This window comes from Sinocyclocheilus grahami, unplaced genomic scaffold (assembly GCF_001515645.1).
Source record: "Sinocyclocheilus grahami isolate Dianchi unplaced genomic scaffold, SAMN03320097.WGS_v1.1 scaffold39.1, whole genome shotgun sequence".
Lineage (NCBI taxonomy): Eukaryota > Metazoa > Chordata > Actinopteri > Cypriniformes > Cyprinidae > Sinocyclocheilus > Sinocyclocheilus grahami.
The window spans coordinates 658,458-683,928 of NW_015505218.1; the positions used below are offsets into that span (position 1 = coordinate 658,458).

Below are 25,471 nucleotides of genomic sequence, written 5' to 3' on the forward strand. Positions count from 1 at the left end.
TTATAAACTTTGCAAAACAAACTTGACCAAAAGTTCCCTGGCATTCTACAGCTGTAGAACTGTATAGCAATTTAAAATAACAAAAAAGGGCCATTTTCATTCACACCTCCTGATTACCCTAACTGAGCCATGACTATCAATGCCAAAGACCTGTAAACGGCATCACCATGGCAACACCAGCAATAGGGCCTTTTGCACAGCAGGAACCTTTTCATAGTACCAGAACTAATTGTGGAACTACCCACTTTTCGGCGTGTTCACACCGCCGGAACTGGGAGCGATTTTAGTACCGGACTGCCTTTTTCGAGAACCAAATTAGCTCCTACTCCGGAGCAGGGTCTAACCAGCACAACTGGTACTAATCGTGACGTAAGTAGACATTGATTGGCCAAACGCGTACGAAAACGCCCTCACCCGCCATAATTAAAACTCTGTGTAAACATACTGTAAGCATGTCAACTTATTTTGCAAGTATGGAGAACAGCGATAGATGGACGGACGCTGAAGTGCAGGCACTTGTAGCAAATGTAGCACTGCCAGTTGTCGTTGGAGATTCTTAGTCCTCCTTTCCGTTCTTTCAATCGCTTTACGTATACGTCGACATTCCTTGTCCATTATTATGAAACCCGCGAGACACAACAAAAACACAGCTCCGATCACAGCGTCCTCCATCCTCCTGTTGTTAACGTAGTTCTTTGTTTCTGTTGTTGAACGGCATGCACAAATGACATCGCTGTCGACCGGCTCACGTCACTTCCTAGTACACACTGTCGGTGCGAATGCAACCCTTTAAATAGTACTGGGAAATAGTTCGCACAAAATCGTCCCAGTACTTTAGTACCGTACATTTAGTTCTGGAACTAAAGCGGTGCGAAAGGGCCTAATGGGGACTGGAGCTCACACCTTTTCCTACCCCCCAGACATTCAGTCTGAGAAGAGCAGACAACAACACAAGCTCAAAACACAGAAGGAAAACCCAGAGACACTGTTTAAAGATACTTCAAACAGTAGGGGCAAAACCATCACCACAAACCTGCTCTTCTACACAGAACGCCTGACTGCATGGCACACAGCTTCCTGCACAGTGCACACTGTTCCAGTATCACACCAAACATGGAATCTGTAAAGGCAGGCAACTGTGCATTTATGAGGACTCAGAAAAAAACCCAGAGAACAAACACCTGACAATAAACTTCTATCAAAATGGAACTGTAATGGTACAGGGAATTAATGCTGCCCTCACAAACTTTGAGCAGACCTTCCACTGCTTAAAAGATATGGTGGAAAGAGATGAAGCAAATCACTGCAAACAGAACCCTACAGACACATCAGAAGACACTGATCAAAATGAGTCCTCAACCCATAACAATACAGAGAACAGGACCACTCCAGAAACCACAGAGAACATCAGCCTTCCCCCAAGCACAGAACTACACAACACAGTTGTTCAGCTACAGCACAGCTTAGCACTGCTAGAAGTGGAAATAATGGAACTGAGTGAGCATGTCCATGCCCTGACCACTAAAGACACTGAACAACTCAGAGAACAGCTGGACCAGATAAGAAACCAGCTGAAAATGTCCATCCAAGAACTTAAGAGGGAAATTGACACTCTGTATCAGGACAGGGAAACACTCAAAAAAGACTTCAAAGAACTTCAACAGATCATGGGGAAGGAACTTTCAGAAATGAAAGACTACACGGGGAGGGAGCTCACATGCTTCAAAGTTGAGCTACAACAAAGGGACAGGCAGATAGAGACCCTAACAACACAGATGAGGTGTCTCCCTACCCCTGCAAATGCCCCAAAAGTCCCCCCACCCTCCCCCACACCTACACAGCCAAACTCCAGCAGCACAACTCCGGCATCCACCAAACCATCACAGATACAGCCAAAAGGTAAGCATAAACACCGGCAGCCCCCAGAAACCCAGAGATTGAACCTCACAGGCCGTAAAACTACAAAACTCTGGTGCCCCAAATCAGGTGATGCCCTCAGAATACTTTCTGACTCCAGCTTTGGCACACCCTCACATATCATCATACACATAGGCACCAACGACCTGAGAAGGTGTAGGATATCAGACCGAATCAGACAATCTAAGATTTGGTCAAAACATGGTTGAAACATGAGGAGCCAAATTCCACAGGGGCCCAAGACACAGGATATCGTAAATCAGATCCTGGCGCCACAAGCCTGAACCAATGAGCAGCGTTGAGTAGCTCACAGCATTTAAACAAAAAGAACACTTATTGACAATGCCAAGGAGATTGTCAATTTTGGGGCAAGTAAACAAGATTAATGGTCAAAGAGATGCACATGTAAACCAGTGATAGTAATCACGAACAGGAGAGCGTTGGGCAGCTTATCTGCAGAGTAGCAGAGAAGGCTACAGGGACCTACCCCAGCACAAAGATCACCATATCTGCCCTCCTACACTGCAAAGACATTCACCCAGACACCATCCAGAGAGTCTACGCTGACATCTCAAAAGAATGTGCTTGCCTGCCCAATGTGCACCTGACTCATTACCCCTCCATCACAATCAGAGACCTGTACGACCATGTACACATAAAGAAGGACAAAGTCAATGTGTTTGCAAAAACACTGAAAGACACAGCATGGGGCAGACAAACCACCTCTACACCCCTGAAAACAACACAGCTGCCAACACACAGAACACAAATCCAGACACCCAGCAGAAACCTACAGTCTCATCAGAGAGACGACCACCACTGGCTGCACAATACTGGGGACCCCCACACCATGCTAAAATCCACATCAGAACACCCCATGCACCAGCGCCACACCACCACAGACCTACACCAGTCCATCAGCAGAAACCCCAGTCTGCACCAGATCACCATCCAAGACACCCCTGACCACAAAAACATCACTCCAGGCAGAGGAGCAACAATAGGAAGGGCCCATCACCATCACCAGCAGCAGCAACCAGCCTTCCACCCGCTCATGCACCCTCAGCTGATAACACACCGAACTCAGCACCACAAAAAACAAAGTAAAGCAAGGTAAATACTACTCCTGGCTTAAAATCCACAAGGAAGTGGAGCTCTGTCGAAGCCTGGGTCTGAATATCATCAACGGTAGGCTATGAGGAGACACTTTAGGGAGATTCACATTTTGCTCACCTCTTGGGAATAGCACAGTTGATTATATGATAACAGACATAGATCCTTCATCTTTCAGACCATTCACTGTTAGAGAACTAACCCCTCTGTCTGATCACAGTCAAATCACTGTGTATCTCAAAAAGACAGAAAATAAGAGTAAGTTGTACAACATCAGAAAACCATACAGATGGGCTGAAAACAGCACTGAAGAATATCAGAAAGCACTTAGCAGCCAAACAATACAAGCGCTGGTAGATAACTTTCTAAATAACAATTATGTTCACACTAATGAAGGTGTCAATCTTGCTGTCAAAGATATAAATTACATATTTGAAAAATCAGCAAAACAATTCAAATTGAAAACAAAAAATGGAAAAAAATCAAATACCCAAAAATGACAAAAATTGGTTTGATCAGGACTGCCAAACTATTCGCAAAAAACTGAGAACATTGTCCAATCAGAAACACAAAGATCCAAACAATGCAGAGATCCGCCTTCTTTAAAGTGAAACACTAAAACAATACAAACATACACTCAGAACCAAAAAAGCGCAATACACCCAAACACAACGAACAATAATTGAGAAGTCAGTGAACACAAACCAAGTTTGTGATAATTGGAACAATCTGAAAAAAAAACTGATCATGAAGAATTGGCAATCCAAATTGGAGAAATATGGGAAAGTCATTTCCAAATATTGTTTAATACAGTACAAACAGACACAAACTGTAAGCAAAATCAAACAATCAACCAATTGGAAAAAGCATCTGGATCTGATGGGACATTAAACGAAATGATAAAACACACAAGCAATAAATTCCAATTGGCCATTCTAAAACTATTCAGTGTGGTTCTGAGTGTAGGTTACTTCCCTGACATCTGGAATCAAGGCTTGATAACACCAATCTTTAAAAACGGAGATAAATTTGATCATAACAACTACAGAGGCATCTGTGTGAGCAGCAACCTGGGAAAGTTATTCTGTAGCATAATAAATGCTCAACTATTAGATTTCATCACCACATACAATGTGCTGAGCAGAAGCCAAATCGGATTTTTACCAAATTACCATACATCTGATTACATCTATACATTACATACTCTAATTGAAAAACATGTTAACCAAGATAAAGGTAAAATATATGCATGCTTTATTGACTTAAAAAACAACAACCTTTGACTCAATTTGGCACCAAGGACTATTTTACAAACTTATTGAAAGTGGTATAGGAGGTAAAACCTATGACCTTATCAAATCAATGTACACTGAAAGTAAATGTGGCATAAAAATCAGCACCAAACGTGCAAGGTGTCATTCCCAGGAACGTGGAGTGAGACAGGGCTGCTGCTTAAACGGTTAGTTCACCCAAAAATGAAAATTAGCCCAGAAATTACTCACCCTCAAGTCATCCTAGGTGTATGTGACTTTCTTCTTTCAGAAGAATCCAGTCGGAGTTATATAAAAAATAGTCTTTGATCTTTCAAGTTGTTTCATGGCAGTCAGTGGGTGTTGCATGCATCAGTCCAAAAAAAGTTAAATATAAAGCGCTCATCTATAAAAAAAGTGTCTCACACTGCTCCAGGGGGTAAACAAAGGCCTCCTGTAGCGAACTGATGCGTTTTTGTAAGAAAAATATCCATACAACTTAATAATCACTTTAATGTAGCTTGCGCCCACTGTTGTACACGGAAGCAGTTCCGGGCGGATGACGTATGAGGTCGGCTTTGCGCCGCTCAGAAGTGACGAACGCGGAAGCGCAGGGGAGAGATCAAAACAAAACAACGGTCAAGAATTAGAAGTGCAAAACGAGGATTTGTAAAGAAGAATGTCAGAGAATTTCGATATAAACCAAGAGGAGACTGGTTTACCTTTGCTAAAGTAAGGAAACTTTGCTCCTGTAAACAAACGTTGGTTTTCACGAGACTCACTGGCGCATGCCCAACGCTGACCTGATACCTCATCCGCCCGGAACTGCTTCCATGTACAACTGTTGGCGCAAGCTACATTAAAGTGATTATTACATTTTGAATATAGATATTTTTCTTACAAAAACGCATCGATTCGCTACAGAAGGCCTTTGTTCACCCCCCGGAGCCGTGTGAGACACTTTTTTTTAAATGGATGGGCACTTTTTATTTAACTTCTTTTGGACTGATGCATGCAACACCCGCTGACTGCCATGAAACAACTTGAAAGATCAAAGACAATTTTTTATATAACTCCGACTGGATTCGTCTGAAAGAAGAAAGTCATATACACCTAGGATGACTTGAGGGTGAGTAATTTATGGACCAATTTTCATTTTTGGGTAAACTAACCCTTTAAGCCCAATGTTATTTAACATTTACATCAATGAACTGGCAATCTGCAGCCCCTGGCCTTACCCTACACAACACAACACACATTTACATTAGGCACTAACCAGATAACACACACATCACACTACAACTACCTGGGTTTGAAAATCACATCCACAGGAAACTTTAATCATGCTGTGAAAGAACTGAGAGATAAAGCACGCAGGGCTTTGTCCTAACGGCAATGTCCTATAAAACTCCCTATTAGAATGTAGCTTGAAATATTAGAATCAGTAATTGAGCCCATTGCCCTCTATGGCAGTGAGGTGTGACAAATCCAATTTCAATCCAATCCAAATCCACTGACAAATCGAAATCAAGATTTCACCAAATGTGAAAAACATCCAATTGAGACCCTGCATGCAGAAACTCTGTAAAAAATGTGCACCGGCACACAACAAATAACGCAGACAGGGCAGAATTAGGCAAATATCTCTAAAAATAAAGATTTAAAGAATTAAATTCTAGAAACATCTGAAGCTCAGTGACCCCCAATCATATCATTATAAAGCCCTGCAATACCAAGAGATGAGCAAAGAAAGCAAGCCCCTCCCTCAGCTGATCCAGAGCTTCAGTCCTGATGCTTCACTAACATCTACTGCTGCTCTGAATCACAACATCAGAATCAATCAGATTACTGCACAAATCAAACAGAATTACTCATTGGCAAACCTAAACACAACAACAGAGTAAAATGCAATGCTATTTGGCCCTAAAGAGAGAGTACAGTATGGCAGAGTATCTGTACACAGTGTCAGATAAGAAACTGAGAAGCATGTTAACCAGATACAGACCCAGCGGACACAAGCTGATGATAGAGATGGGCAGACACAAAAAAACATGGCTGCCACCGGAGCAGAGATTGTGTTCACACTGTGATCTGATGGAAACAGAACTGCACTTTCCAACAGAATGCTCAAAATACTCGGATATACAGAGAGTGTTCTATGATAAAATACAGCAGATCCATCAGACATTTAAAACTCTTTCAAACCAGGAGAAACTGCCGTATCTGTTAGGAGAACACATGAACTGCTGTGCGTTTGCTGCTCAATATGTGTCTGCCTGTCACCACAGAAGAGAAAACACTCAATCTGCCCTGATTTGATGTTTCCAGCACATCTACATTATATTATGCCATATTACTGTATTATATTATTTAGATGTATATTTTGCTTCTGTAAATCCCTTATTTTATTTTATTTCTAGTTTACATGCATTAGTAATTCATTTTGCACTACATGCTTAATACTTTATATATATTATTATTATTATTATTACTATTATTCTTTTTCTTTCTGTTATGTGTACTATTTGTAAGTAGCCTAGTTGCAATTGCTTTGGCAATACAAATGTACAGTTTTTGTCATGCCACTAAAGCACACTTAAATTGAAAATTTAAATACAGAGAGAGAGAGAGAGAGAGAGAGAGGGAGAGATGATTCTCTGAATTGTAAACATACCTTGAAGCTCTAAAAACACCAACAATTTCATTGAAAGTAAATTATGCACTCTACTGCATGAAATAGCAAACAAAGTACATGTAGAAATTAAGAACATAACATAATGGAGGGATACAACAAATAAAATTACCAAAGCAATTACGATTTTCTTAATTACTTTGGTACATCTCTCGAATCACCCTTAACATTAACAAATCAGCAAGTGGATTTCTCAAAACAGTTTGTACAAACTGCACCGCACAATGGATTACCTGCAAAAGCCTGTAACTTGCTCAAAATCCTTAGATCATCTCTCAAAAGTAAGTAATTTATCAGTGAATGTATCAGTGCCATCAGAATGACAAATCCTTGTGTCATTGCTCACAAACAAGATGTTTATGTTGTCAACAGTGTACTCTGTCAGTATTCCCTAATGTAAACTATGGCTACAGTTTTGATGACAGTTACAGAAAATGCACATCTGCACTTTTTCTGTATGCCATATATCAATTTCCACAGTGCACAAAACTATATGTGGGATATCGATTGCAAGAGATTGAACAGGATTCACATTTACTGTTGGTCTGTTAACAAATTACAATCAAGATTCTTCTGAGAGCAATTTATCAATTCAGGACATTAACAAAACATAGAAAATTAGCTTGACAGATTATGACAACTGGTACAACTATTTTGCTTTTAATGACTTATGCAATGCACTAGGACACACACACACACACACACATGTAAATATATATATATATATATTTTTATTTTTTTAAATATAAGTACAATGTAATAACATGTATGTACACAATAACTGCACTGTACCAAATTATTAATTTAAATGTAAGTACATAGTAGTTAAGGCCACTTAATATAAATTGGGACCGATTTTTTTTGTTTTAACCCTGGTAGTCAATCATGAAAATGTTTCTTATAAACAAATATAATATTTAATCTACTTTTTGTTGACAATTTCTGCTTGCCATGCTTTTCACTGATTGCTCTTGTGTATTACACTGAGCTTTTTAGAAACATATTTCAACAGTAGGAAAACATTTACTGGTAACAGTCAACACTATAATATACAGAAAAGAAATATGAACATTTGCCTTTATACAGTCCATTTGGTTTTGAAATGTGTTACATGTAAACTGAAAATTCACTTTCTGTCATGCAAAATGCGCAGCATTGGGGGTATGTCTCAGGTTACTTGACTGTAACCCTGTTCCCTTAAAAAGCGGGAATGAGATGCTGCGTTTCAACAACGCTAATAAGAACATTTTTTGTTTGACCAGTTGTGAAGCATGTGTGTCAAACACAAACGATGCTGCGTTTCAATAACGCTGATGGGAATGAGAATTCCAATGCCACCGCACTGGAAGTGTCTGGACCCCCAAGGTTGTGTAGTGTGTGTGCACAAACATTGAAGAGGTCTCAGACATGACTCTGGGATGTTGACCCAAGGACATGCGAGCCCGGAGTAGCATGGACATCCAAACTATATAATCTGGCAAATGTGTGCAGAGAGGACCAGACTGCCGCACCACATACTTGCTGCAAGGGGACACCTCTTGCCAGAGCCTTAGTATAGAATACAACCCACCTGGTTGAATGGGCCCTAACACCTAGAGGTGAAGCTTGACCATGTGCCTCGTAGGCTAGGGCAATAGCATCCCCCACCCAATGTGCGTTTGTCTTGTGGCAGCCATAGCACATGAAAAGCTGCTCTGACTTACGCCACTGGCTAGTGCGGTGTACATAAATCTGAAGAGCATGTACTGGACACAATAAAGTGAAGTTCTTCTTGCTCCAGTGTTGTGAACGGCTGAGGGCAGAAGGTTTCAAGAACAACCGGATGTACGGTCAAGAATGGAACTTTGGAAGATAATAAGGTGAGGATGCAAAGTCTAAGCAGGATGACGAGACTGACAGAACCTGCAAATCCCCAATTCTCCTCACAGAAGTAATAGCCATGAGAAAAACCATCTTCAGAGTCAGAAACTTGACAGGCGCCAACTGTAGTGGTTCAAAAAGGACTCCCAACCAGACCCTTTGAGCACTAAGGCTAAGTGACAGTGTCATACACCAACTTTCGAAAAAGCACCATCTGAGGGCATAAATTATCTGCTGGAAGCCCAGCATCTCTCGAAAAAGCACCATCTGAGGGCATTAATTATCTGCTGGAAGCCCAGCATCTCTCGTTGGTCCCCCTCAGGGGCCAGAGACGAAGGTTCCAGAGCTCAGGCCGGGGATGAAAAAAGCTGTCTCCTGTGCCTGAGATACAAGATCTCTCCTGACCAGAATCGCCCACGGTGAGCCATCGAGGAGGGATATTATATCTGAGAATCATACTCTGGTTGGCCAATGGGGTGCTATCAGTAAGAGGCGAGACCCTGTTGTCGGACCTAGGCCAGGACTCCCGGGAGCAGAGCGATCCCTAAGGGTGCCAGGAAGGAGCCCCTATGCTTCTGTTGGAAATTTCCGTGGACCTCCCCGAGGGGACACACCCTTTGTCCTGGGCACAGCCTCAGGACCTCACTTTGGTCGTAATGACTGTTCTTAGGTCTGGCTTCATCTCTGGCTGTTGAGTGCTATGAGCTGCTCCCCAGTCTTTACGAGGGGGCGCACGACTCACCACACTCTCTCTTTGAGCCTCTTGCCTCAGAGAAGCTGGACCGGGTCAGGACTGGGTGGCCGACAGCTCCGACACTTGAGCACAGTGGGGAAGAAACTTGTTGAAAGCCTCCTACCGGTGCTCAGATCTTTAAGAAGATCAGCCTGATATGCCTGCAGAACCGCCATGGAGTGCAGGGCAGCACCAGTCTGACCCACTGCATGAAACGCTTTCCCTCCAAGTGTAGATGTTGCTCTACGTGGCTTGGTAGGGAGCGTTGGCTCTTTTTTTTTTTTTTTTAAGAGGGATGATGCTCCTCAAGCGGAGAGATAGCCCGGTAGCGTCTCTTCCACGTGCTTTTGAATCCACTATAGTTGAAGAAATAGTCGACATAGAGGGCACAAAGATATGGGATGAACATGGCTAACTCAATGATCAAGATATCTCATCATGGAGATCACCAAAGAACCGGAGAGACCATCGCTGTGAAAGTTCCCGGGCATGCTTCGGAGGCGGGTGCGAGAAACTTCAGATCTGGCGAGAACACTAGAGAGAGGGGAACACCCGCTTCTTAAGCCTCAGCCAGATCAAAACGCGATCTTAATAAGCGCGCAGCGACTCATTCCTCGGGAGAGAAAACGAGCCTAATGCGAAGCACGCGGATAGGAAGTGAACCGCGGTGCTCACATCTGCTGCCCTCGAACGCGAGAGCAGCGTGCTTTTCTCCCAAACACTCCAAACAATACTCATGCGAGTTCTCTTCAGAGATCAGCCATGAAGAGCGAGGCATGCATCTCTTACAGATTCACTCGACAAGAATAGTAAATTGTTTAAACTTTTCACTTTCACTTTCAACATGCTTTCTTTTGAATGATGCTGCTTACAGCAGCACACACACACACACACACACACACACACACACACACACACACACAAAGCGGTCTCTGAAGACAAAGAAACCTGAATATGTGTCCTTTTCAAGTCTATTTATAACCCCTCAGGTGCACGTAATCAAATTATGTCACCTCACAAGGTTATTTAAGCCAATTCTTGGCGTGTTTGACACACATGCTTTACAACCGGTCGAACAAAGAATGTTATCATTAGCGTTATTGAAACGCAGCATCAAGTGTAGCTTTTGTTAGGGAACTCCAGGAACGTGGTTTGGGAATTACTGCTCTGAAAATAAAAAATGCATTTTTTCAGATCAATAGTTATGAACCAATCTTGTTTGAATCAGAGACAAATGTGTTTCAGCATCAACATTTTGAGACTGTGTCCTAAACAAAAAAAAAATTCAGGACTGGCCACAAACCGTGGTCCTTTTTCGGCACCAGAAAATGCTAGCTGTAAAACCTGGATTCCTTCAGGGAAGGAGGCACTTCCTCTGTGGCTCCTTTCTCCAACAAAGAATTCCTGCCTCATCAGAGCAATGACAATGGCTGCTGCATTTCCATAATCTAATGCAAAAGTGACTCTGGTGAGTATTACATTAACAGCCTTTTTATATCATAAACTATAGGCTTCACAAAGTCCCTGGGATAGGCTCCAGCATCCCCTAAAAAGGACAAGTGGTTTGGAGAATGGATGGGTGGATGGATGGAACCATGCGCTTCATAAGTGATCCAAATGCGATATATATTCTTTTCTGTTCTGACGATATCTCTGTTTTTTCCTGAGGACATACTCAGATTAAAGGAGAAAGACTCTGGATTCCTGCTGTGCAAAGTAATATCCTCAATTTCAGCGTGCATCAACTAAACTCCTCATGTGGAGACCTCATCTGCAAGGCTACTGGAGCAGCTGAAAATAATTCTGACGATATCTCTAATATCTAACTATATAATCCATAAGCAGCCCCATTGGGTAATTATAAAATGTTCATATACTGAGTCGGTGATATGCAATGGTCAATTGTAATTATGTGGAGAACTTCAACCTCAGCAAACCTCAATGAAGCCATATCTTGAAAGAATGTAATACTTTCCAAGATATAACTGAGCTAGTTTAAATATTGAATTTGCCATTTAATACCTATTTCTGTCATCTTCATTTCTAAGAGTTTTGACGGTCACTGACTGGAATATCACTGCAAAGCAGTTAAGCATTTTAATTTCAAATCTTGATGGTTTGGCCAGAAATGGAAATAAACACTATCTTGTCTAATATATTATGCTGTTCCACCTAGGAATTCCCTTTTGATTTAGAAAACTAATCAGAAAATTCAAAAATGGAAACTCTCAAATAGCCTAATTGGAATATGATTGGAGTGTGTTTGCTCAGGAGAATATGTTATTACTCTTTGATTAATTGAAGTACCAACTTTGTTATGAATGTTTCTCTTCAAATTACTTGGGAGAAATAACAGAAACAAATGGCAAAGTGCTGACATGCAGTAATTTTACAGACCTGTTCGGTCTTGGAAATAAATGGTTGAGAAATGAGTTTCCATTCATTATGAAATTTCTTTACTTTTGCAGACTTTGGTGTCTTGGCAAATTTTTTGGGGACTGAAAATGCATATTTTTGAAAACGGTTTCAAAGTGCAAGTTTTTGAAAACGGCACAGTTATTGTTTCCGTGTAAACACCCAATACGGGAATCTTTGAAAATGGTGATGTCATGCGCATGCGTAGTACATGTTAGGTATGTAGACATGCGCAGCATGTGTCGATTTTAAAGGCAAGCGCGAACAAACATACACAACAATGGCGGAGTATATGTACTATTGTTGCTGCTCAAGAGTTTGCTAACGCTTCTTCAGCAAAGTGTGGATTTACTTCACCAATATTACAACCAACAGCGGAGACGCATCATATACATCATATAATCGTCACTTCCCTACAGGAACTTTTCCGTTTTGGACTACACCGTTGTCGTGTAAATGTAGCTTAAATGAGTTAAGACCTCTTCAGAAACTCCAAAGGAGGCATACATAAGATTACTGATCATTTTCTGAGGACAATCATTTGGGCGCTATTTATTACTTGAATGATTTTGCATTTTATACATTTAAAAGCAGGTTGTATGTGAGACTTTGTTTGTGTCCAGGAGCATGCTTGAAGTTATATAAACATTTGAGCACTGCTTAAAAAGCACAAGATCACAGTGTTTCCTTTTGAGGGAACTTTAACACTGCAGCAAGGTGTTGATGGTATGGGAATGCCTTTATCATGTGTCAGTGTTTGAAGCACATGTAAACACACCAATCTGATTGGCCAAGGCAGGGAAACACATTCCACTTGATCAACTTTATGCACAGACACCTTTGTTCCTTGGTGATGTGTTGCCGTGTTTTTACACATGCTTCAGACACCAGCATACACTGAAGGTGTTCTCATAGCATCAACGTCATGACGCATCTCAGGGAACCAGATAACATATGTAACTCTGAGACATTTTGACGTTATGGGCCGCTGTGTTACATCCTGTCTGTCAGCAGCTGCACGATTGTTCCACTTAGTTCTCTGCACACATATACTAATACAAATATACTCTGAAAATAGGTTAAGCATTAGCATAGCTGCAACAGTCATATTATCATTTCCCATGGCACAAGGATTCTCGGCTTATCCCCCCCCCCCCCCCCCCCCCCTTCCAGCCGGTCCGCGAGGATATTTTCACAGTGTAACTGGTCCGTAGTGTAAAAAAGGTTGCAGACCCCTGCATCAGAGCATGTATTTAAGCTACAGTTCAACTAAGATTAAACAATTGCCTTCATTTACTCTCCTTGATTATTATTTTATGTTGAACACAGAAAATAAATCCCCTTGGAACACAAAACATTTTTAGACATTTTTAGTAATGTCTTTGTGACACTGCATTATAATTAACATAGTAACATTGTACTCCACATTGCAGTGACCATTTTACACCTATAACAATTGGATTAATTAACAACAATAATAATATGCAACTGTATTTTCTGAACAAAACTTTTTTTTATGAACTAAATATGAGCAGTGTCTACTCATGGAAAAATTATATGCAACAATGCTAGGGTATTATTAGTAGTTGTCTGGGTGTGTTTTTTCCCCATTTTTAAAAAAATAAGTTGCTACAGTATTCATATCATGTAATCAGATGTTAATACTACTCTTATCACCAACAGTTGAGAGCGACTGTCAACAGTGGTGAGACTTTAAAAGAGCAAACGCCCGGTGAAGGACCTTCTCCCCACTAAGGTAAATCACACCAACCCTGATCTGTAATGCCAATCTGTGCTCCAAAGACAAGTGAACCTCAGAGAGCATTAAGGTCAGTGTCCAACTCGATCCGAATTACAGTTAGGAATGAGTACAGTAACCAGTATCCAGTATAGAGCGAGTTGTGTTAGATAACATCTGCAGTTAGTCACCTCTCACGTTCTTGCTATCACACCACTTGCTCAACAGTGACCATGTGACCCTGCCAACCCTTGTGGTAAAGCAAATGAGATGAGATCTCAACAGTTCAATTTCTCATCAGTTTTCAATACCAACCCATTTCTTGTTTCTCTAATCATTCTCTTTTCCTTTCCTTACAAACGTATTGTCATTCTTCCTGATTGTCTCTGTTGCTTGTGCTGCTCTTTTTTTATTTTCTTTCTTTTTAACTATAGCAAATCAGTTTTTGGCTTTTTCTTTAGCCAAAGACCCCAGTGAGCCTGTTTTCAATTTATCTTTAATCTGTGTGCTTTCTTCTGTTTTCGATCATTCTCTTTTGGCCTATAAATAGCCATTAAGTTCTCTTCTATCTCAAAGGTCCAGCAATTTTAAACTGTCTCAAAGCAGCCAATAGCTTTCCTTTGGGTGTACCAGTGGCACAAAAGGCCAAGGGCCTACCCATCATTACAGAAGTGTAGTGAAGCCTGTTGCACATAACCAATTATCAGTAGCTTCACTTGATTTATGAAGTATGAGACCACAAGCACAGCCACACAATATGGTGACAGAATCCATTTGGCAAAGTAAGCTTGATGATAATACACACTTTCTGCTTTCAAATGTTTTCAAATATTGTGCAAAAACGGTTTGTAATTTTTTTAATTGAAATGTTCTTAATTTATACATATATGTCAACTGCTTTAATTAAACTCTATTAACAGGGATGTACATTTTTCAGTCTGGTTCTCATGAAAGCACCTGGAGATTTGGTTTGGTCCTCACACTGCACATAGTGTAACCCATAAAAAAAACAATAAAAATAAAATGATTAATAATAGTATTATTACACTTTATTTATTTAGCTTTTTTAATAAAAATAATAAATACAGTGCGACAATACTATTTTAAAATAAAAAGTGAGTATTAAATAAAAATACACTTATTTTATAGCACTTATTTTATATTGACTTAAATACAATACAAATATTTCACTTTCAATTTATTTATTTTTTATTTTTAATATGAATTTTTATCATTTTCAAACCTAAAATTAGCAAGCTTTTATTTTGGCAGGTTGCTGGCAAGTAAGCATATGCACTGCCGTTTTAGCACTACCAAGTGAAACACGGCAGTGAATGAAGTGTCACAGTTTCACGTTTTATGAGTAAAATGGCAGCGCCTATGCTTTCAGTTTAAATGGAAATCTTATACAGCATTACAGTTAGTTGATCTAAAACAGTGATTGTGCATTAACAGCTCTCAACCATGCTGGTACGCAAATGAGTGACCTGAACTTATTTATCCAGTGCATTTTTTTAAATTTTGGCTACCACTTGTGTGCATCACTGTCTATTAGTGTCACGAATCCTGTCCGTGGCCTTCCATCCGATTGCCACCAGAGGTCGCCCTTCCATTACATTGACTCTCCCGTTACATGTCATCCCGGACTACATTTCCCATGTTCCATTTCACTGATTACACCCTCAGCTGTAGCCAGTCACACAGATCGCAGAGTATTGTTTAGCGATTATCGCTCTCCTAGTGATAGCTACTTTCCGAGTTTCCTAAGTCTATTCTAGTTTTGTTCACTGTGTAATCCGTGTCTTTATTGTAGCCTGCTTATCTCATCCTGTCTGCTCTCTGCCTGCCTTGGACTTTAGTCTGTCTTGGATTATCCCTTTGTCTGGCTGTTTCGGACTGTGTTTGCACCTTGCCTGAACTATTTCCTGTTTGTGGATTACCCGTGTGTCTCGCCCTCTTTATTACGTTCGCCGTCAATTGACTCTCGCCTGTCTTTGGATTTCCCTTTCGTCTTGCCTGTTCCATACTTGTTGTTGCTGTTGACCACAGCCTGTTTTGACCATGTCTTTGAATAAAGCTTTGCATATGGATCCGCACGCTTCCTCTGTTCACTCCGTAACAATTAGCCTATATAACATATATAATTGTATTTACATTTATGCATTTAGCAGATGCTTTTAAACTAAATTGTTTATTAACTTTTATTCTAAAAAAACGTCACTTTTAAGCTTCCTTGCTACATTTTTAACAGCGACTTTAAGTTCCATGTCCAAGTCTATATGTGCTAGATGTGCTCTCATGTGAGAGAAAGTGCAGCTTCTCGCCATGCTTTCCTCAGAAACACAAAATTTCCATTCTATTGGACATCTAATGAAGAAGTATTTTTGAAGAAGAACAACAGAACGAAACAGGAATTTATATTACCGGTTTACAGGTATCTCCTCATATTGTGAGCAATACGGCACCTCGCCGAGCTTTCTCTGTGGAAATTCCCATCCATTAGCTCTGAGCAGTTCATTTTTCAGAGGTTATCAGGGCCAGGACAGAGGGTGGCAATAATCAAGAGCAAGCAAAAGCAGTGGGGAGAGCGAGAGAGAGATGGTTGGTAGCCTCAAACTTATTGAACAGGAACAACCACAATAGTGACAAGCTTGCTAACAAGAAAGCCCACATTAGTTTAGGATTTATGTGCTGAATATTTATTGCTTATTGTGGGGAGTAACTTTGTAAAAAAAAATCGATACTGGAAAATGAAATGGTGATTGATCACACTGAGAAACACTCTAAAAGTACACAAGCTTTAGTAAAGCGTTCTACATTTAAAAAAATAAAAAATAAAAACCAACTTCTTTCAGATTTTTAAAAAAATGATAGCACATCAATTATCTCTATGACATGGTATTATAGCATATAAGCACTGTACACAACTGTACAGGTATTGCTGTACTTTCACAGCATTGTGACAGCCTACTTAGTGTATTAAACCAGATCTATCTTACCCGCATCTCCTGGGCCTCCTTCTGACCATCCCAGGCCCAGCTGCGCTTTGTGAAGTAGTTGACAGTGGCAAACTCAATGAGAGCAGAGAAGACAAAAGCATAGCACACTGCCATAAACCAGTCCATAGCTGTTGCATAAGCCACCTTGGGAAGTGAGTTCCGGGCGCTTATGCTCAGTGTCGTCATGGTCAGGACAGTTGTGACACCTAAAAACAGAAATGGTTAAGTGTTAGATGTCATGGTCAAGATAACAGAAAACGAGTAATTTTTTTTGCAATGTCAGTTGCTGTTTTAGTTGATTTAGCCAATGTATCTAACCAGATGTGACTAAGAAATTATATGAAACAATAATTCCACCTTAAATGAAACATCAATTAAATAAACCCACGTCAACATGCAAGCTCCAAACAGAAAGGTCTTGAACCCGAACATTCATGCTGTGAGGTGATAGTACTATCCACTTAGCCACCACGCCACCCTGGTTTCTACCATAGCTTGAGGAGAGCTAAAAAAAAAAGATCCCACTTTATATTAGGTGGCCTTAACTACTATGTACTTATATTTAAATTAATCATTTAATACAATGCAGTTATATTACATTGTACTTATATTTTTAAAAATACCTGCATGTAAATACATCTGTAATTAATTTCTGTAATTACATTTATAATTACACTGTTGACCCATCCCTTTATACCTTAACCCTCCCTTAAACCTACCCATACCACTAAACCTGTCCCTAACTTTACCTGTATCCCACCTCAATAGCAGCAGAAGTGTTTTGCAATACAATATGAACACAATAAATACATTGTACTTACTTTTGATGCAAGTACATAGTAGTTAAGGCCACTTTATATAAAGTGGGATCTTTTATTTATTTTTTTGCTCTCCTCAAGTTATGGTAGAAACCAGGGTGGCCAGGAACGCTTTCCATCACTTATAAAGATGCTTCTTTTTTAGCCTATGACACCTTGCACAAAGTAAAGTGGTCTATGGTCTTGAACAATCTAATCAACTGTGATTAGAAAGTTAACCAGACATTTGTGAGAGTTTCAAGGACAGGTGCTTTTATAATATATACCACTTTACTTTGTGAAGTGTTTTAGTTGATTTCATCTCCAAATGAAAGCTCACAGCACTGGGATTCATGCCAATGTGCAAGGTGTCATAGGCTAAAAAGAAGCATCCTTATAAGTGATGGAAGCTTTTAAAGGAAATGGGAGTAAACACTGGAAATGTGTTGCTCTGACACCACAATAACGTTCATAAGTAATTATTATGGGCTTTAGATTGCAACATTTATCAGTGAGGAGTGGTGACTTCTTTAACCGGGCATGCTGTCTAATTTATTCATTTGTCAGATATGATAAATAAGAAACAACATTGCAGGTGTTGATGGTGTTTTTTATGTTTTGTACACACACACAATCTCCACTGCAGACTGAACAAGCAAAAGACACAAATAAAAAGTTTTACATTTGTCACATCCGTGTGTAGTTTGGTGTGTATATGGCTAATCCTTTGACGTTTGTGTGTAGAGTTACAATGCAAAAACCCTATTTTTATAAGTTAAAATAGTTTCAAAAGAAGTGTTTTGCAAGAGATGTTTTGTTTGTAAAATTTAGAGAAAAGGAGTCATAGTTTCAGAAATGGTAAGCAATTGAAAAAAAAGATAAACTGGTTAGACTATTTTACTGAACTGCAAGTTATTTATCATGTGAAACTTGAAATGAACTAAGAACCAAAACTGTGCTATGTGTATTTCAGACTTATGTAAATAATATTGTATTTTTAATTTTGTGTATAAACATTTGCACAATTTAGTATATAATCGATTTTAGTAGAAGCCATAATGTGCATATGAATTTTTGATTTGTGATATCTGATCTTTTGGAATGACTCACCATTTGGCAATAGACTGCTGAGGGCAGTAAATGCAATTAAAATTCAATTTCATACAGGCCCCCACCTGCATAAATTGGGTGATTCCTGGCCATGGAATGGATTGGATTCTTGGAATATGCTTCCACGTGGACCATTGCTGATGTTTGGATCCACGAGACTAGTGCTCTGGTGACAATAACAATCTGGTGAATCTAAATTTCACTAAAATAACTGACAAGATAAATCGGTTGTGCTATTAAATCATGGCCCTTCTATTCTGCAAAATTAAATTTGATGATTAAAAAAAAGCAAAAAAAACAAAAGACTCTGAATAGATGCAATAGATGCAAGATGCAATCGTCTCTCGGTTTGTTACTGCCCACTGGCTTAGAAGAGACTGCAGATGGAAGACACTAGTATATTATTACCAGGGGGGCATTCTGACTTCAGTGCAAATAAAACTATAAGAGTGCTACATAAATAAAACATAGCTATATAATGTGCAATATATGGTGTGCTGTTGAAAAGAGGCTGCTATTCAAATGAATACTGAGCGCTGTTTGCTCCCATAAATGTCAGTGGCTGACAATTAAATTGAAATCTATGGCTGATGAGGATCTGTAGAGTGTCAAAAAGTCGAATGGCAAAGAAGATTCTCATTAAACTTTTCATTAGGCATTATCTCCATCTGGAAATGGAGTGAAAAGCAATGGGAACATTAGAAAGAATGTCACACAAGTTGCTATTGTCTCTGCAGAGACAGTTGCCTATTATGTGCCGCGTGTGTTGAAACCATAAATTACACATTACACTATGGAGCTGTGAAAAAAATGCCAAAACAGGATTATCTGTGTGAAATGTCAGGTTAGACCCATCAGATGAGATTTTAGAAACTGGCAGCTATCCAGAGATTGATTAAATATCAGTCTCAAAGCGATGTTTGTGAGATGATGCATCAGCCTAGAAATACTGACACAGGCTTTGCTTTTTAGTGTGGTGGATGAGATGCTTTCTTCTGTGCATAATTTGAACAGTGGCCAATTCCAAGGTCATTTTCCTGAAACCTTGTTTTGTAATTCTTTAAATATTGAAAAATGTTTACATTATAGATTCATCAGATTTTTTAACATACAACCTTGCATCCTAAATGTAAATATTATCAAATATAGTTCATGTGCATTTCATGTCTCTTTGGCATCTTTCTACTCTTTGATTAGAGTCCACCTGAGGTAAATATGATTGATTTGACATGATTTGGAAAAGCAAACACCTGACACCTGTCTAAATAATGTCTACAAGCAGAAAATGCATATCAGAGCAAAAAACAAGCCATGAGGTCAAAGGAATTGCCAGCAGAGACCAGAGATATGATGAGGGATGGATCTTGGAAAGACTACAAAACAATTCTGCTGCTTTGAAAATTCTGAAGAGCATAATGGCCTCCATAACTCTTAAATGGTTGATATTTTTGAACAACCAGGGCTGTGTTTCCCAAAAGAATTATAAGGCACTAATTGGCACCAATAGTCTGATGTACTCAGGCTTACAATGCTTTTAGAAAACGCAACCCAGGATTCTTCCTAGAGCTGTCTACATGGCCAAACTGAGCACTTTGAAAAGAAAGATATTGGTAAGAGAGGTGACCAGGAACATGATGACCACTCCGTTTGAGCTCCAGAGATCCTGTATAGAGATGGAAGAAACTTGCAGAAGTCCATCACTGCAACAATTATTAGATCTAGGCACCCATCCAGGTGTAATGTTGCATGTGAATGTAAACGATCTGCAAAGTTGTACAGAAAAGTGCTCGATAAATAAAGTTCTGTCAGGACAACTATCGGAGGAATTGGCATGGTAATGTACATGACTATGTTAACGTATTTGGTCTTGGCAGAATAAATCTGCTACGCTGCTGCTGCTGCTACTGTGGCAGAGCAAGTACAGAGACTTGCTACTGCCAATACATCCACAACATGCTGCTGTGAGCATGTAAGAAATACTGCTGCTGCACGTATAACAGATATGAATAACCCCCATAGAATATATGATCACCCCATAGCAGATCTATACAGGTGGAGCTGGAGAAGGTGGAGGGTTAGTGTTGCTAGTGTTTGCTACAGCATTTGCATACTGCCTGCTTATGTTCGTTGGCCGGCCACGAACAACTTAACCCCGCCCTCAAACACTGTTGCTTGTTCATGTGGTTAACATCATGTCAAGATGTTGTGAAAGTAAAATAATTTTATTTTCACTTCTGAAAGATGAGGCTGCGGTTAAAGTGCCCCTATTATGGGTAATGAAAAGTTCATATTTTGGTTTTGGGAGTCCCCAACAACAGGTTGACATGCATGCAAGGTCAAAAAACACTTTCATTATCTTATAATATGTGTTTATTTTTACCTTATTTGCTCAATGACTCACAAACTATTAGCGCAACGATTAAGTTTTCCAAACCCTTCCTTTGCGTGATGCTAATCTGCGGTGATTGGTCCGATTGGTCTCATTTTCATTTCATCATGCCTGTAATGCCTGATAATACAGCATTTGTGAGCGCAGTGCTGCTTTGTGTACAGCGTTACCGGGGAAACTGCTATTTTACCGCTCCAATAGCGGCACCTAGTGGCAAAGAATTAATTAGCATTTTCATTCAGACCAACGCGAAAAGACCAACAAGTGGGCGGGCAATATGCTAATGTTTCATGTTGACGTCAACATGAAACGGCTTGGGATTTGTTTTAAAAACGACTCGTTTCAATGATTCAGAGTCGACTTTCTTTTGAGAGACAATCACTTTATACACGGTGCACTTTCAGATTTAAAACTTTGCAGGATGTTTTCAATTACTTAGAGCTGTGTTACACACTGCATGTAGGGGCACATTAAAATGATTTTTTCCCAGCAGTACAACCCCAATCTGTTTTGTGTTCCCGCCATTTTAGTGATGACTGCTTCTCTTATCTATGAAAGTTCAACGCGGGATTTACAAAACGCTTGCTCTTGAAAGATGGCCCAGTACCCACTTTATTTGGACCAACTGGCTCCACTGAATCTGAAACTGTAAGTATAATAAATAATTGATGTTTATATTTTGTATCGAGCATTCAAAATATGGAACTATGGCAATGGGCATATCGTTTCCGACATGCACTGTACGCGGTAGACCAATCACAACAGATTGGGCCATTTAGCACTCAGGGGAGCTGGCTTTGAAGACCTACACAGTACAACCTCCAGGCACCTTGGAAAACACTACATTTAGCACTGGCTGTCTACCAGCCTGGCCGCTCCATTACTTCAATGTCCAGCCAGCCTGATTCGTGTTTCATCACGTCTGCAGACATATTTGTGCAAGCCTTGTGGAATATCAATAAGGGTCCGCTCTACACCTCATTAGTACCTCTCAATTGGAGCCTACCAGCATAACTACAGTGGTTTTCAACAAAAACAAAGCTGAGAACCTCAGAGAACATTGTTCATTAAATAGTATAGTATACAACAGAATAAGTCTTTATTTTTATTATTTAAAAAAAAAAGATAAACAGATTAGCAGCTCTCTAGGACTGGCACATGTAAAAACTGACACATAATAACATTACATAAATTTTAATAAATATAACCACAGTGAAGTGATATATACAAAATAGTGCAAAATAAAAGATGTATAGTGCAAAGTACATCGGCTGTTATTGCACTTATGTTTATTAACATAGATTATGATTACCCTCATAGCCAAAAAGCCACAAAAATACTGGCTTCTGATTACCAGGCAAACTAACATAGCATAGAACAACTAACACAGACACAGTGGATTTTATAAAGGGGTTTCTTGGGAATGGTAGCAAATACCAAATATCTGTTCAGTCATTTCTGTGCAGATCGTTCCAAACATCATCTGAGCTGATTTTGGCAAAACTGGACAAGATGTATTATTCTTTATTATTTAGCTTTAAAAAATACATGTGAAACTCTAGGTGGCACTGTATCTAAACTTCTCAGGTACCTTCAGCACATGCTGCCGATGATCCCTACCAAATGTTGTGCTGGTATGTTAAATGGTTTAAAAGCTATTGCAATTTATGACAAATTTCAAAAAGGCAAACAGGTGGTTTGTTCAATCCCAAAATCAGTATCCATGAACTCAGCATGACCCATGGAATCCATTGAGATCATGATTTTCTGACAAACTTTTAAAAGGTTATGTGCAAAAAAAGCAATTTTTCAGAACTCATGACTCATGACACTGTTGCCAAGTTGCTGATAAAGCATACCGTGTTTAATTCCGAAAGATCAAAATATTGCCAAGTTATGACCTCTAAACCAAGTTTTGGTTAACTTTGCGACATAACTTTTGAACAAATATGTATATTAAAATTATGTTCAGTCATTTCTGTGCAACTTAGTCCAGGCATCACCTAAGCCAATTTTAGTAAGAACTGAAGAAATTAAATACTAGGCCCGTTGTGATAGTCTACTGGATTAATTTATTGCACCATATATGGACATAACTGTAATAACTAACTCCCTTTCACACCACGAACAATAACTATAATGATAGCCGTAATAACTGTTCTAATTCTATGACAATAGTCTTCACACCACAGATATAATGATAGTGATGGTGGTGCTACACAGTTGGTCCTAGAGACCTCAAAATTGTTCAGATTACTATGCATGACCACCACTATAAGTGTTCCAAATTTCATATTTTTAGGACATATGGTTCATAGTTTTGCCTCTAAATATCCCTTGTGAAAGGAACATATTGTGTGACATTTTGAATCAAGCTCAAATTATATAAAAAGCATGTGAAGATAGTGTTTTTTTTGTATTTATGATTTCACACAACCAAGACAACTCAATGAAAGTTGGCTACAAAAAAGCAGGATGAAACATTTAGTCATGTGTTTGCACTCCAGAAACTGGCAGGCTCCAGATCACTGATTAGCCTTGGCACATTCGCCTTGTGGGAGACACCTGGGGTTGCGGTTTCACACTTTTCAACACATCTCCTCTGGACAAGATAAGCAGAAGCTAATGTTAATAGCAGAAGTAGGCTAGAAGTTAAAGTCGCAAAATATGGAGTGGCATTTCCTATGGAGGTGGAGAGCATGCCTGGTGGGGCTTCTTCATAGAAGTGCGCCGACCAGTTAATGATGCGATTCTTACCCAGAGTGGGATTGCTGATTAGTCACGTTTATAGACTCAACTTGGGTAGTGGGAAATCAGTCGGATATAACCTCCCACTTGTCTTTATGAAAAGATGTATGACAGGATACTTATTACTGCAGCATTCAGAGCACTCACAGCTTTTTATTCTTTTGATACAAGGCAATTAACAGCCTTTTTTCTGCTTGTATCTTAGCTGTTTCTTCTTGATTAACTTAACAGTCAAATGCTTTAATACAACTCAATGTGATGTTCTATTCTGAAAACAATGTTCTATTCTGAATTACTCCAGTCTGTTTGGCCTTGTTATAAATTATCTAGATTACATATAACTAATGAATAAATATAGTATTGTATATTAGAACACGTTATTCAAAATCTGCTTTAGATAGTCAGACCAGGATTACTATTTAAGATCAGGGTTTTTTTTTAAAGGGATGGTTTACATAAACATTATAATTTATTCATCATTTGCTCACCCCCTCAACATGTATGAATTAATTTTTTTCTGTTGAATATAAAAGAAGATATTATGAAGAATGTTGGTAACCAAAATGTTGATGGTTCCCATTGACTTCAGTAGTATTTTTTCCCATACCATGGATGACATTTATGTTATTGCAGCAGTTAGAGATCCATCTATGTTAGATATATAGGTCCAGGTCACTAAAGTCCCAAATATGTATTAATGATTGGTGAAACGTTCATGCATTTAAGAGTTAATATCTAAGTGAATGTATTCAAAGTGCATTTGTTATGTTTTTTTTTTTTTTTTTTTTTTTTTTTACCAATTAATAGATTATTGGACTAAAATATAGTACAAATAAAAGAAATAGTGATGCATGCTTAAGAAAAACACTCAATATTAAAATATGAGTGAATGTCTAAGCCTGTGTGGGCTGAACACCAATTCTAAGGAGTCTGTCTTGAAGGTTGTGGGTGTGCAAAGCATAATGGTGATGGTGGGCCGCAAAGAATAAGATGGTGAAGATGAAATATGACTATACACCTGAGCAAGCCGCACTGCATGTATTAGTTTTAGCTTGAAAATTATGGAGTTAGCAGAAGATAAAAGACAACAATGAATAAAGCAAAGGAAGTTTATAAAGAACAAAGAGATGAAAGGGAACTGATAAAACACATACAATGGTAACAGTGGCAGTACAAGAACCTAAGTGGCATTATTCAATATTTACTGAAGGGAAAAACTAACTTCTAGGTGTAGAAACATTGGGGACTTTGAAAAGGACAGATGGAGATGAAAACTAGAAGATGACAGGATTGGAATTGGCAGGGCTCTGTCCTGGCCCCTCTGTTTATTTTGTCCTTGTTTATTTAATGATTCTATGTTTGTTCTGTGAGCACACAGCTTCATCTTGTTTATGTTGGTCATGTGCTCCCCTTGTCCTGCTCCTTGTTTCCCTTTAGCACGCTCTCTCGTTTAGTCGTTGTCTAGTCCTTGTTTAACTAGTTTCTCCTTGTGTGCTTTCCTCTCTATTTATTGTGTTCCCTTGCCTCATTAGCTGTTTCCATAATTTTTTATGCACATTTTTCAGTATCGCATCAGAAACGAATGATGGAAACGCCAAATTTAAAACAAAAAACAAAAAAACAACAACACTTAATTTGCATAAAAGTTTTTACGCTTGCTTGAGGTGGTTTTTGAATTGTGTGGAAAAGGGTTAATGTGAATAATGGGAG

At 39.3% G+C, this 25,471-nt stretch overlaps 1 protein-coding gene across 1 annotated transcript in view; it reads right to left on the reverse strand.

Moving 5' to 3' along the window:
* The window catches only part of LOC107581895 (gamma-aminobutyric acid receptor subunit alpha-3-like), a 42,694-nt gene that overhangs the window by 7,848 nt on the left and 9,375 nt on the right, over nt 1-25,471 (reverse strand). The window contains exon 3 of the mRNA XM_016267573.1: nt 16,718-16,923. Coding sequence (XP_016123059.1) covers nt 16,718-16,923 — 206 coding nt within the window. The remainder of the gene's footprint in view (nt 1-16,717; nt 16,924-25,471) is intronic.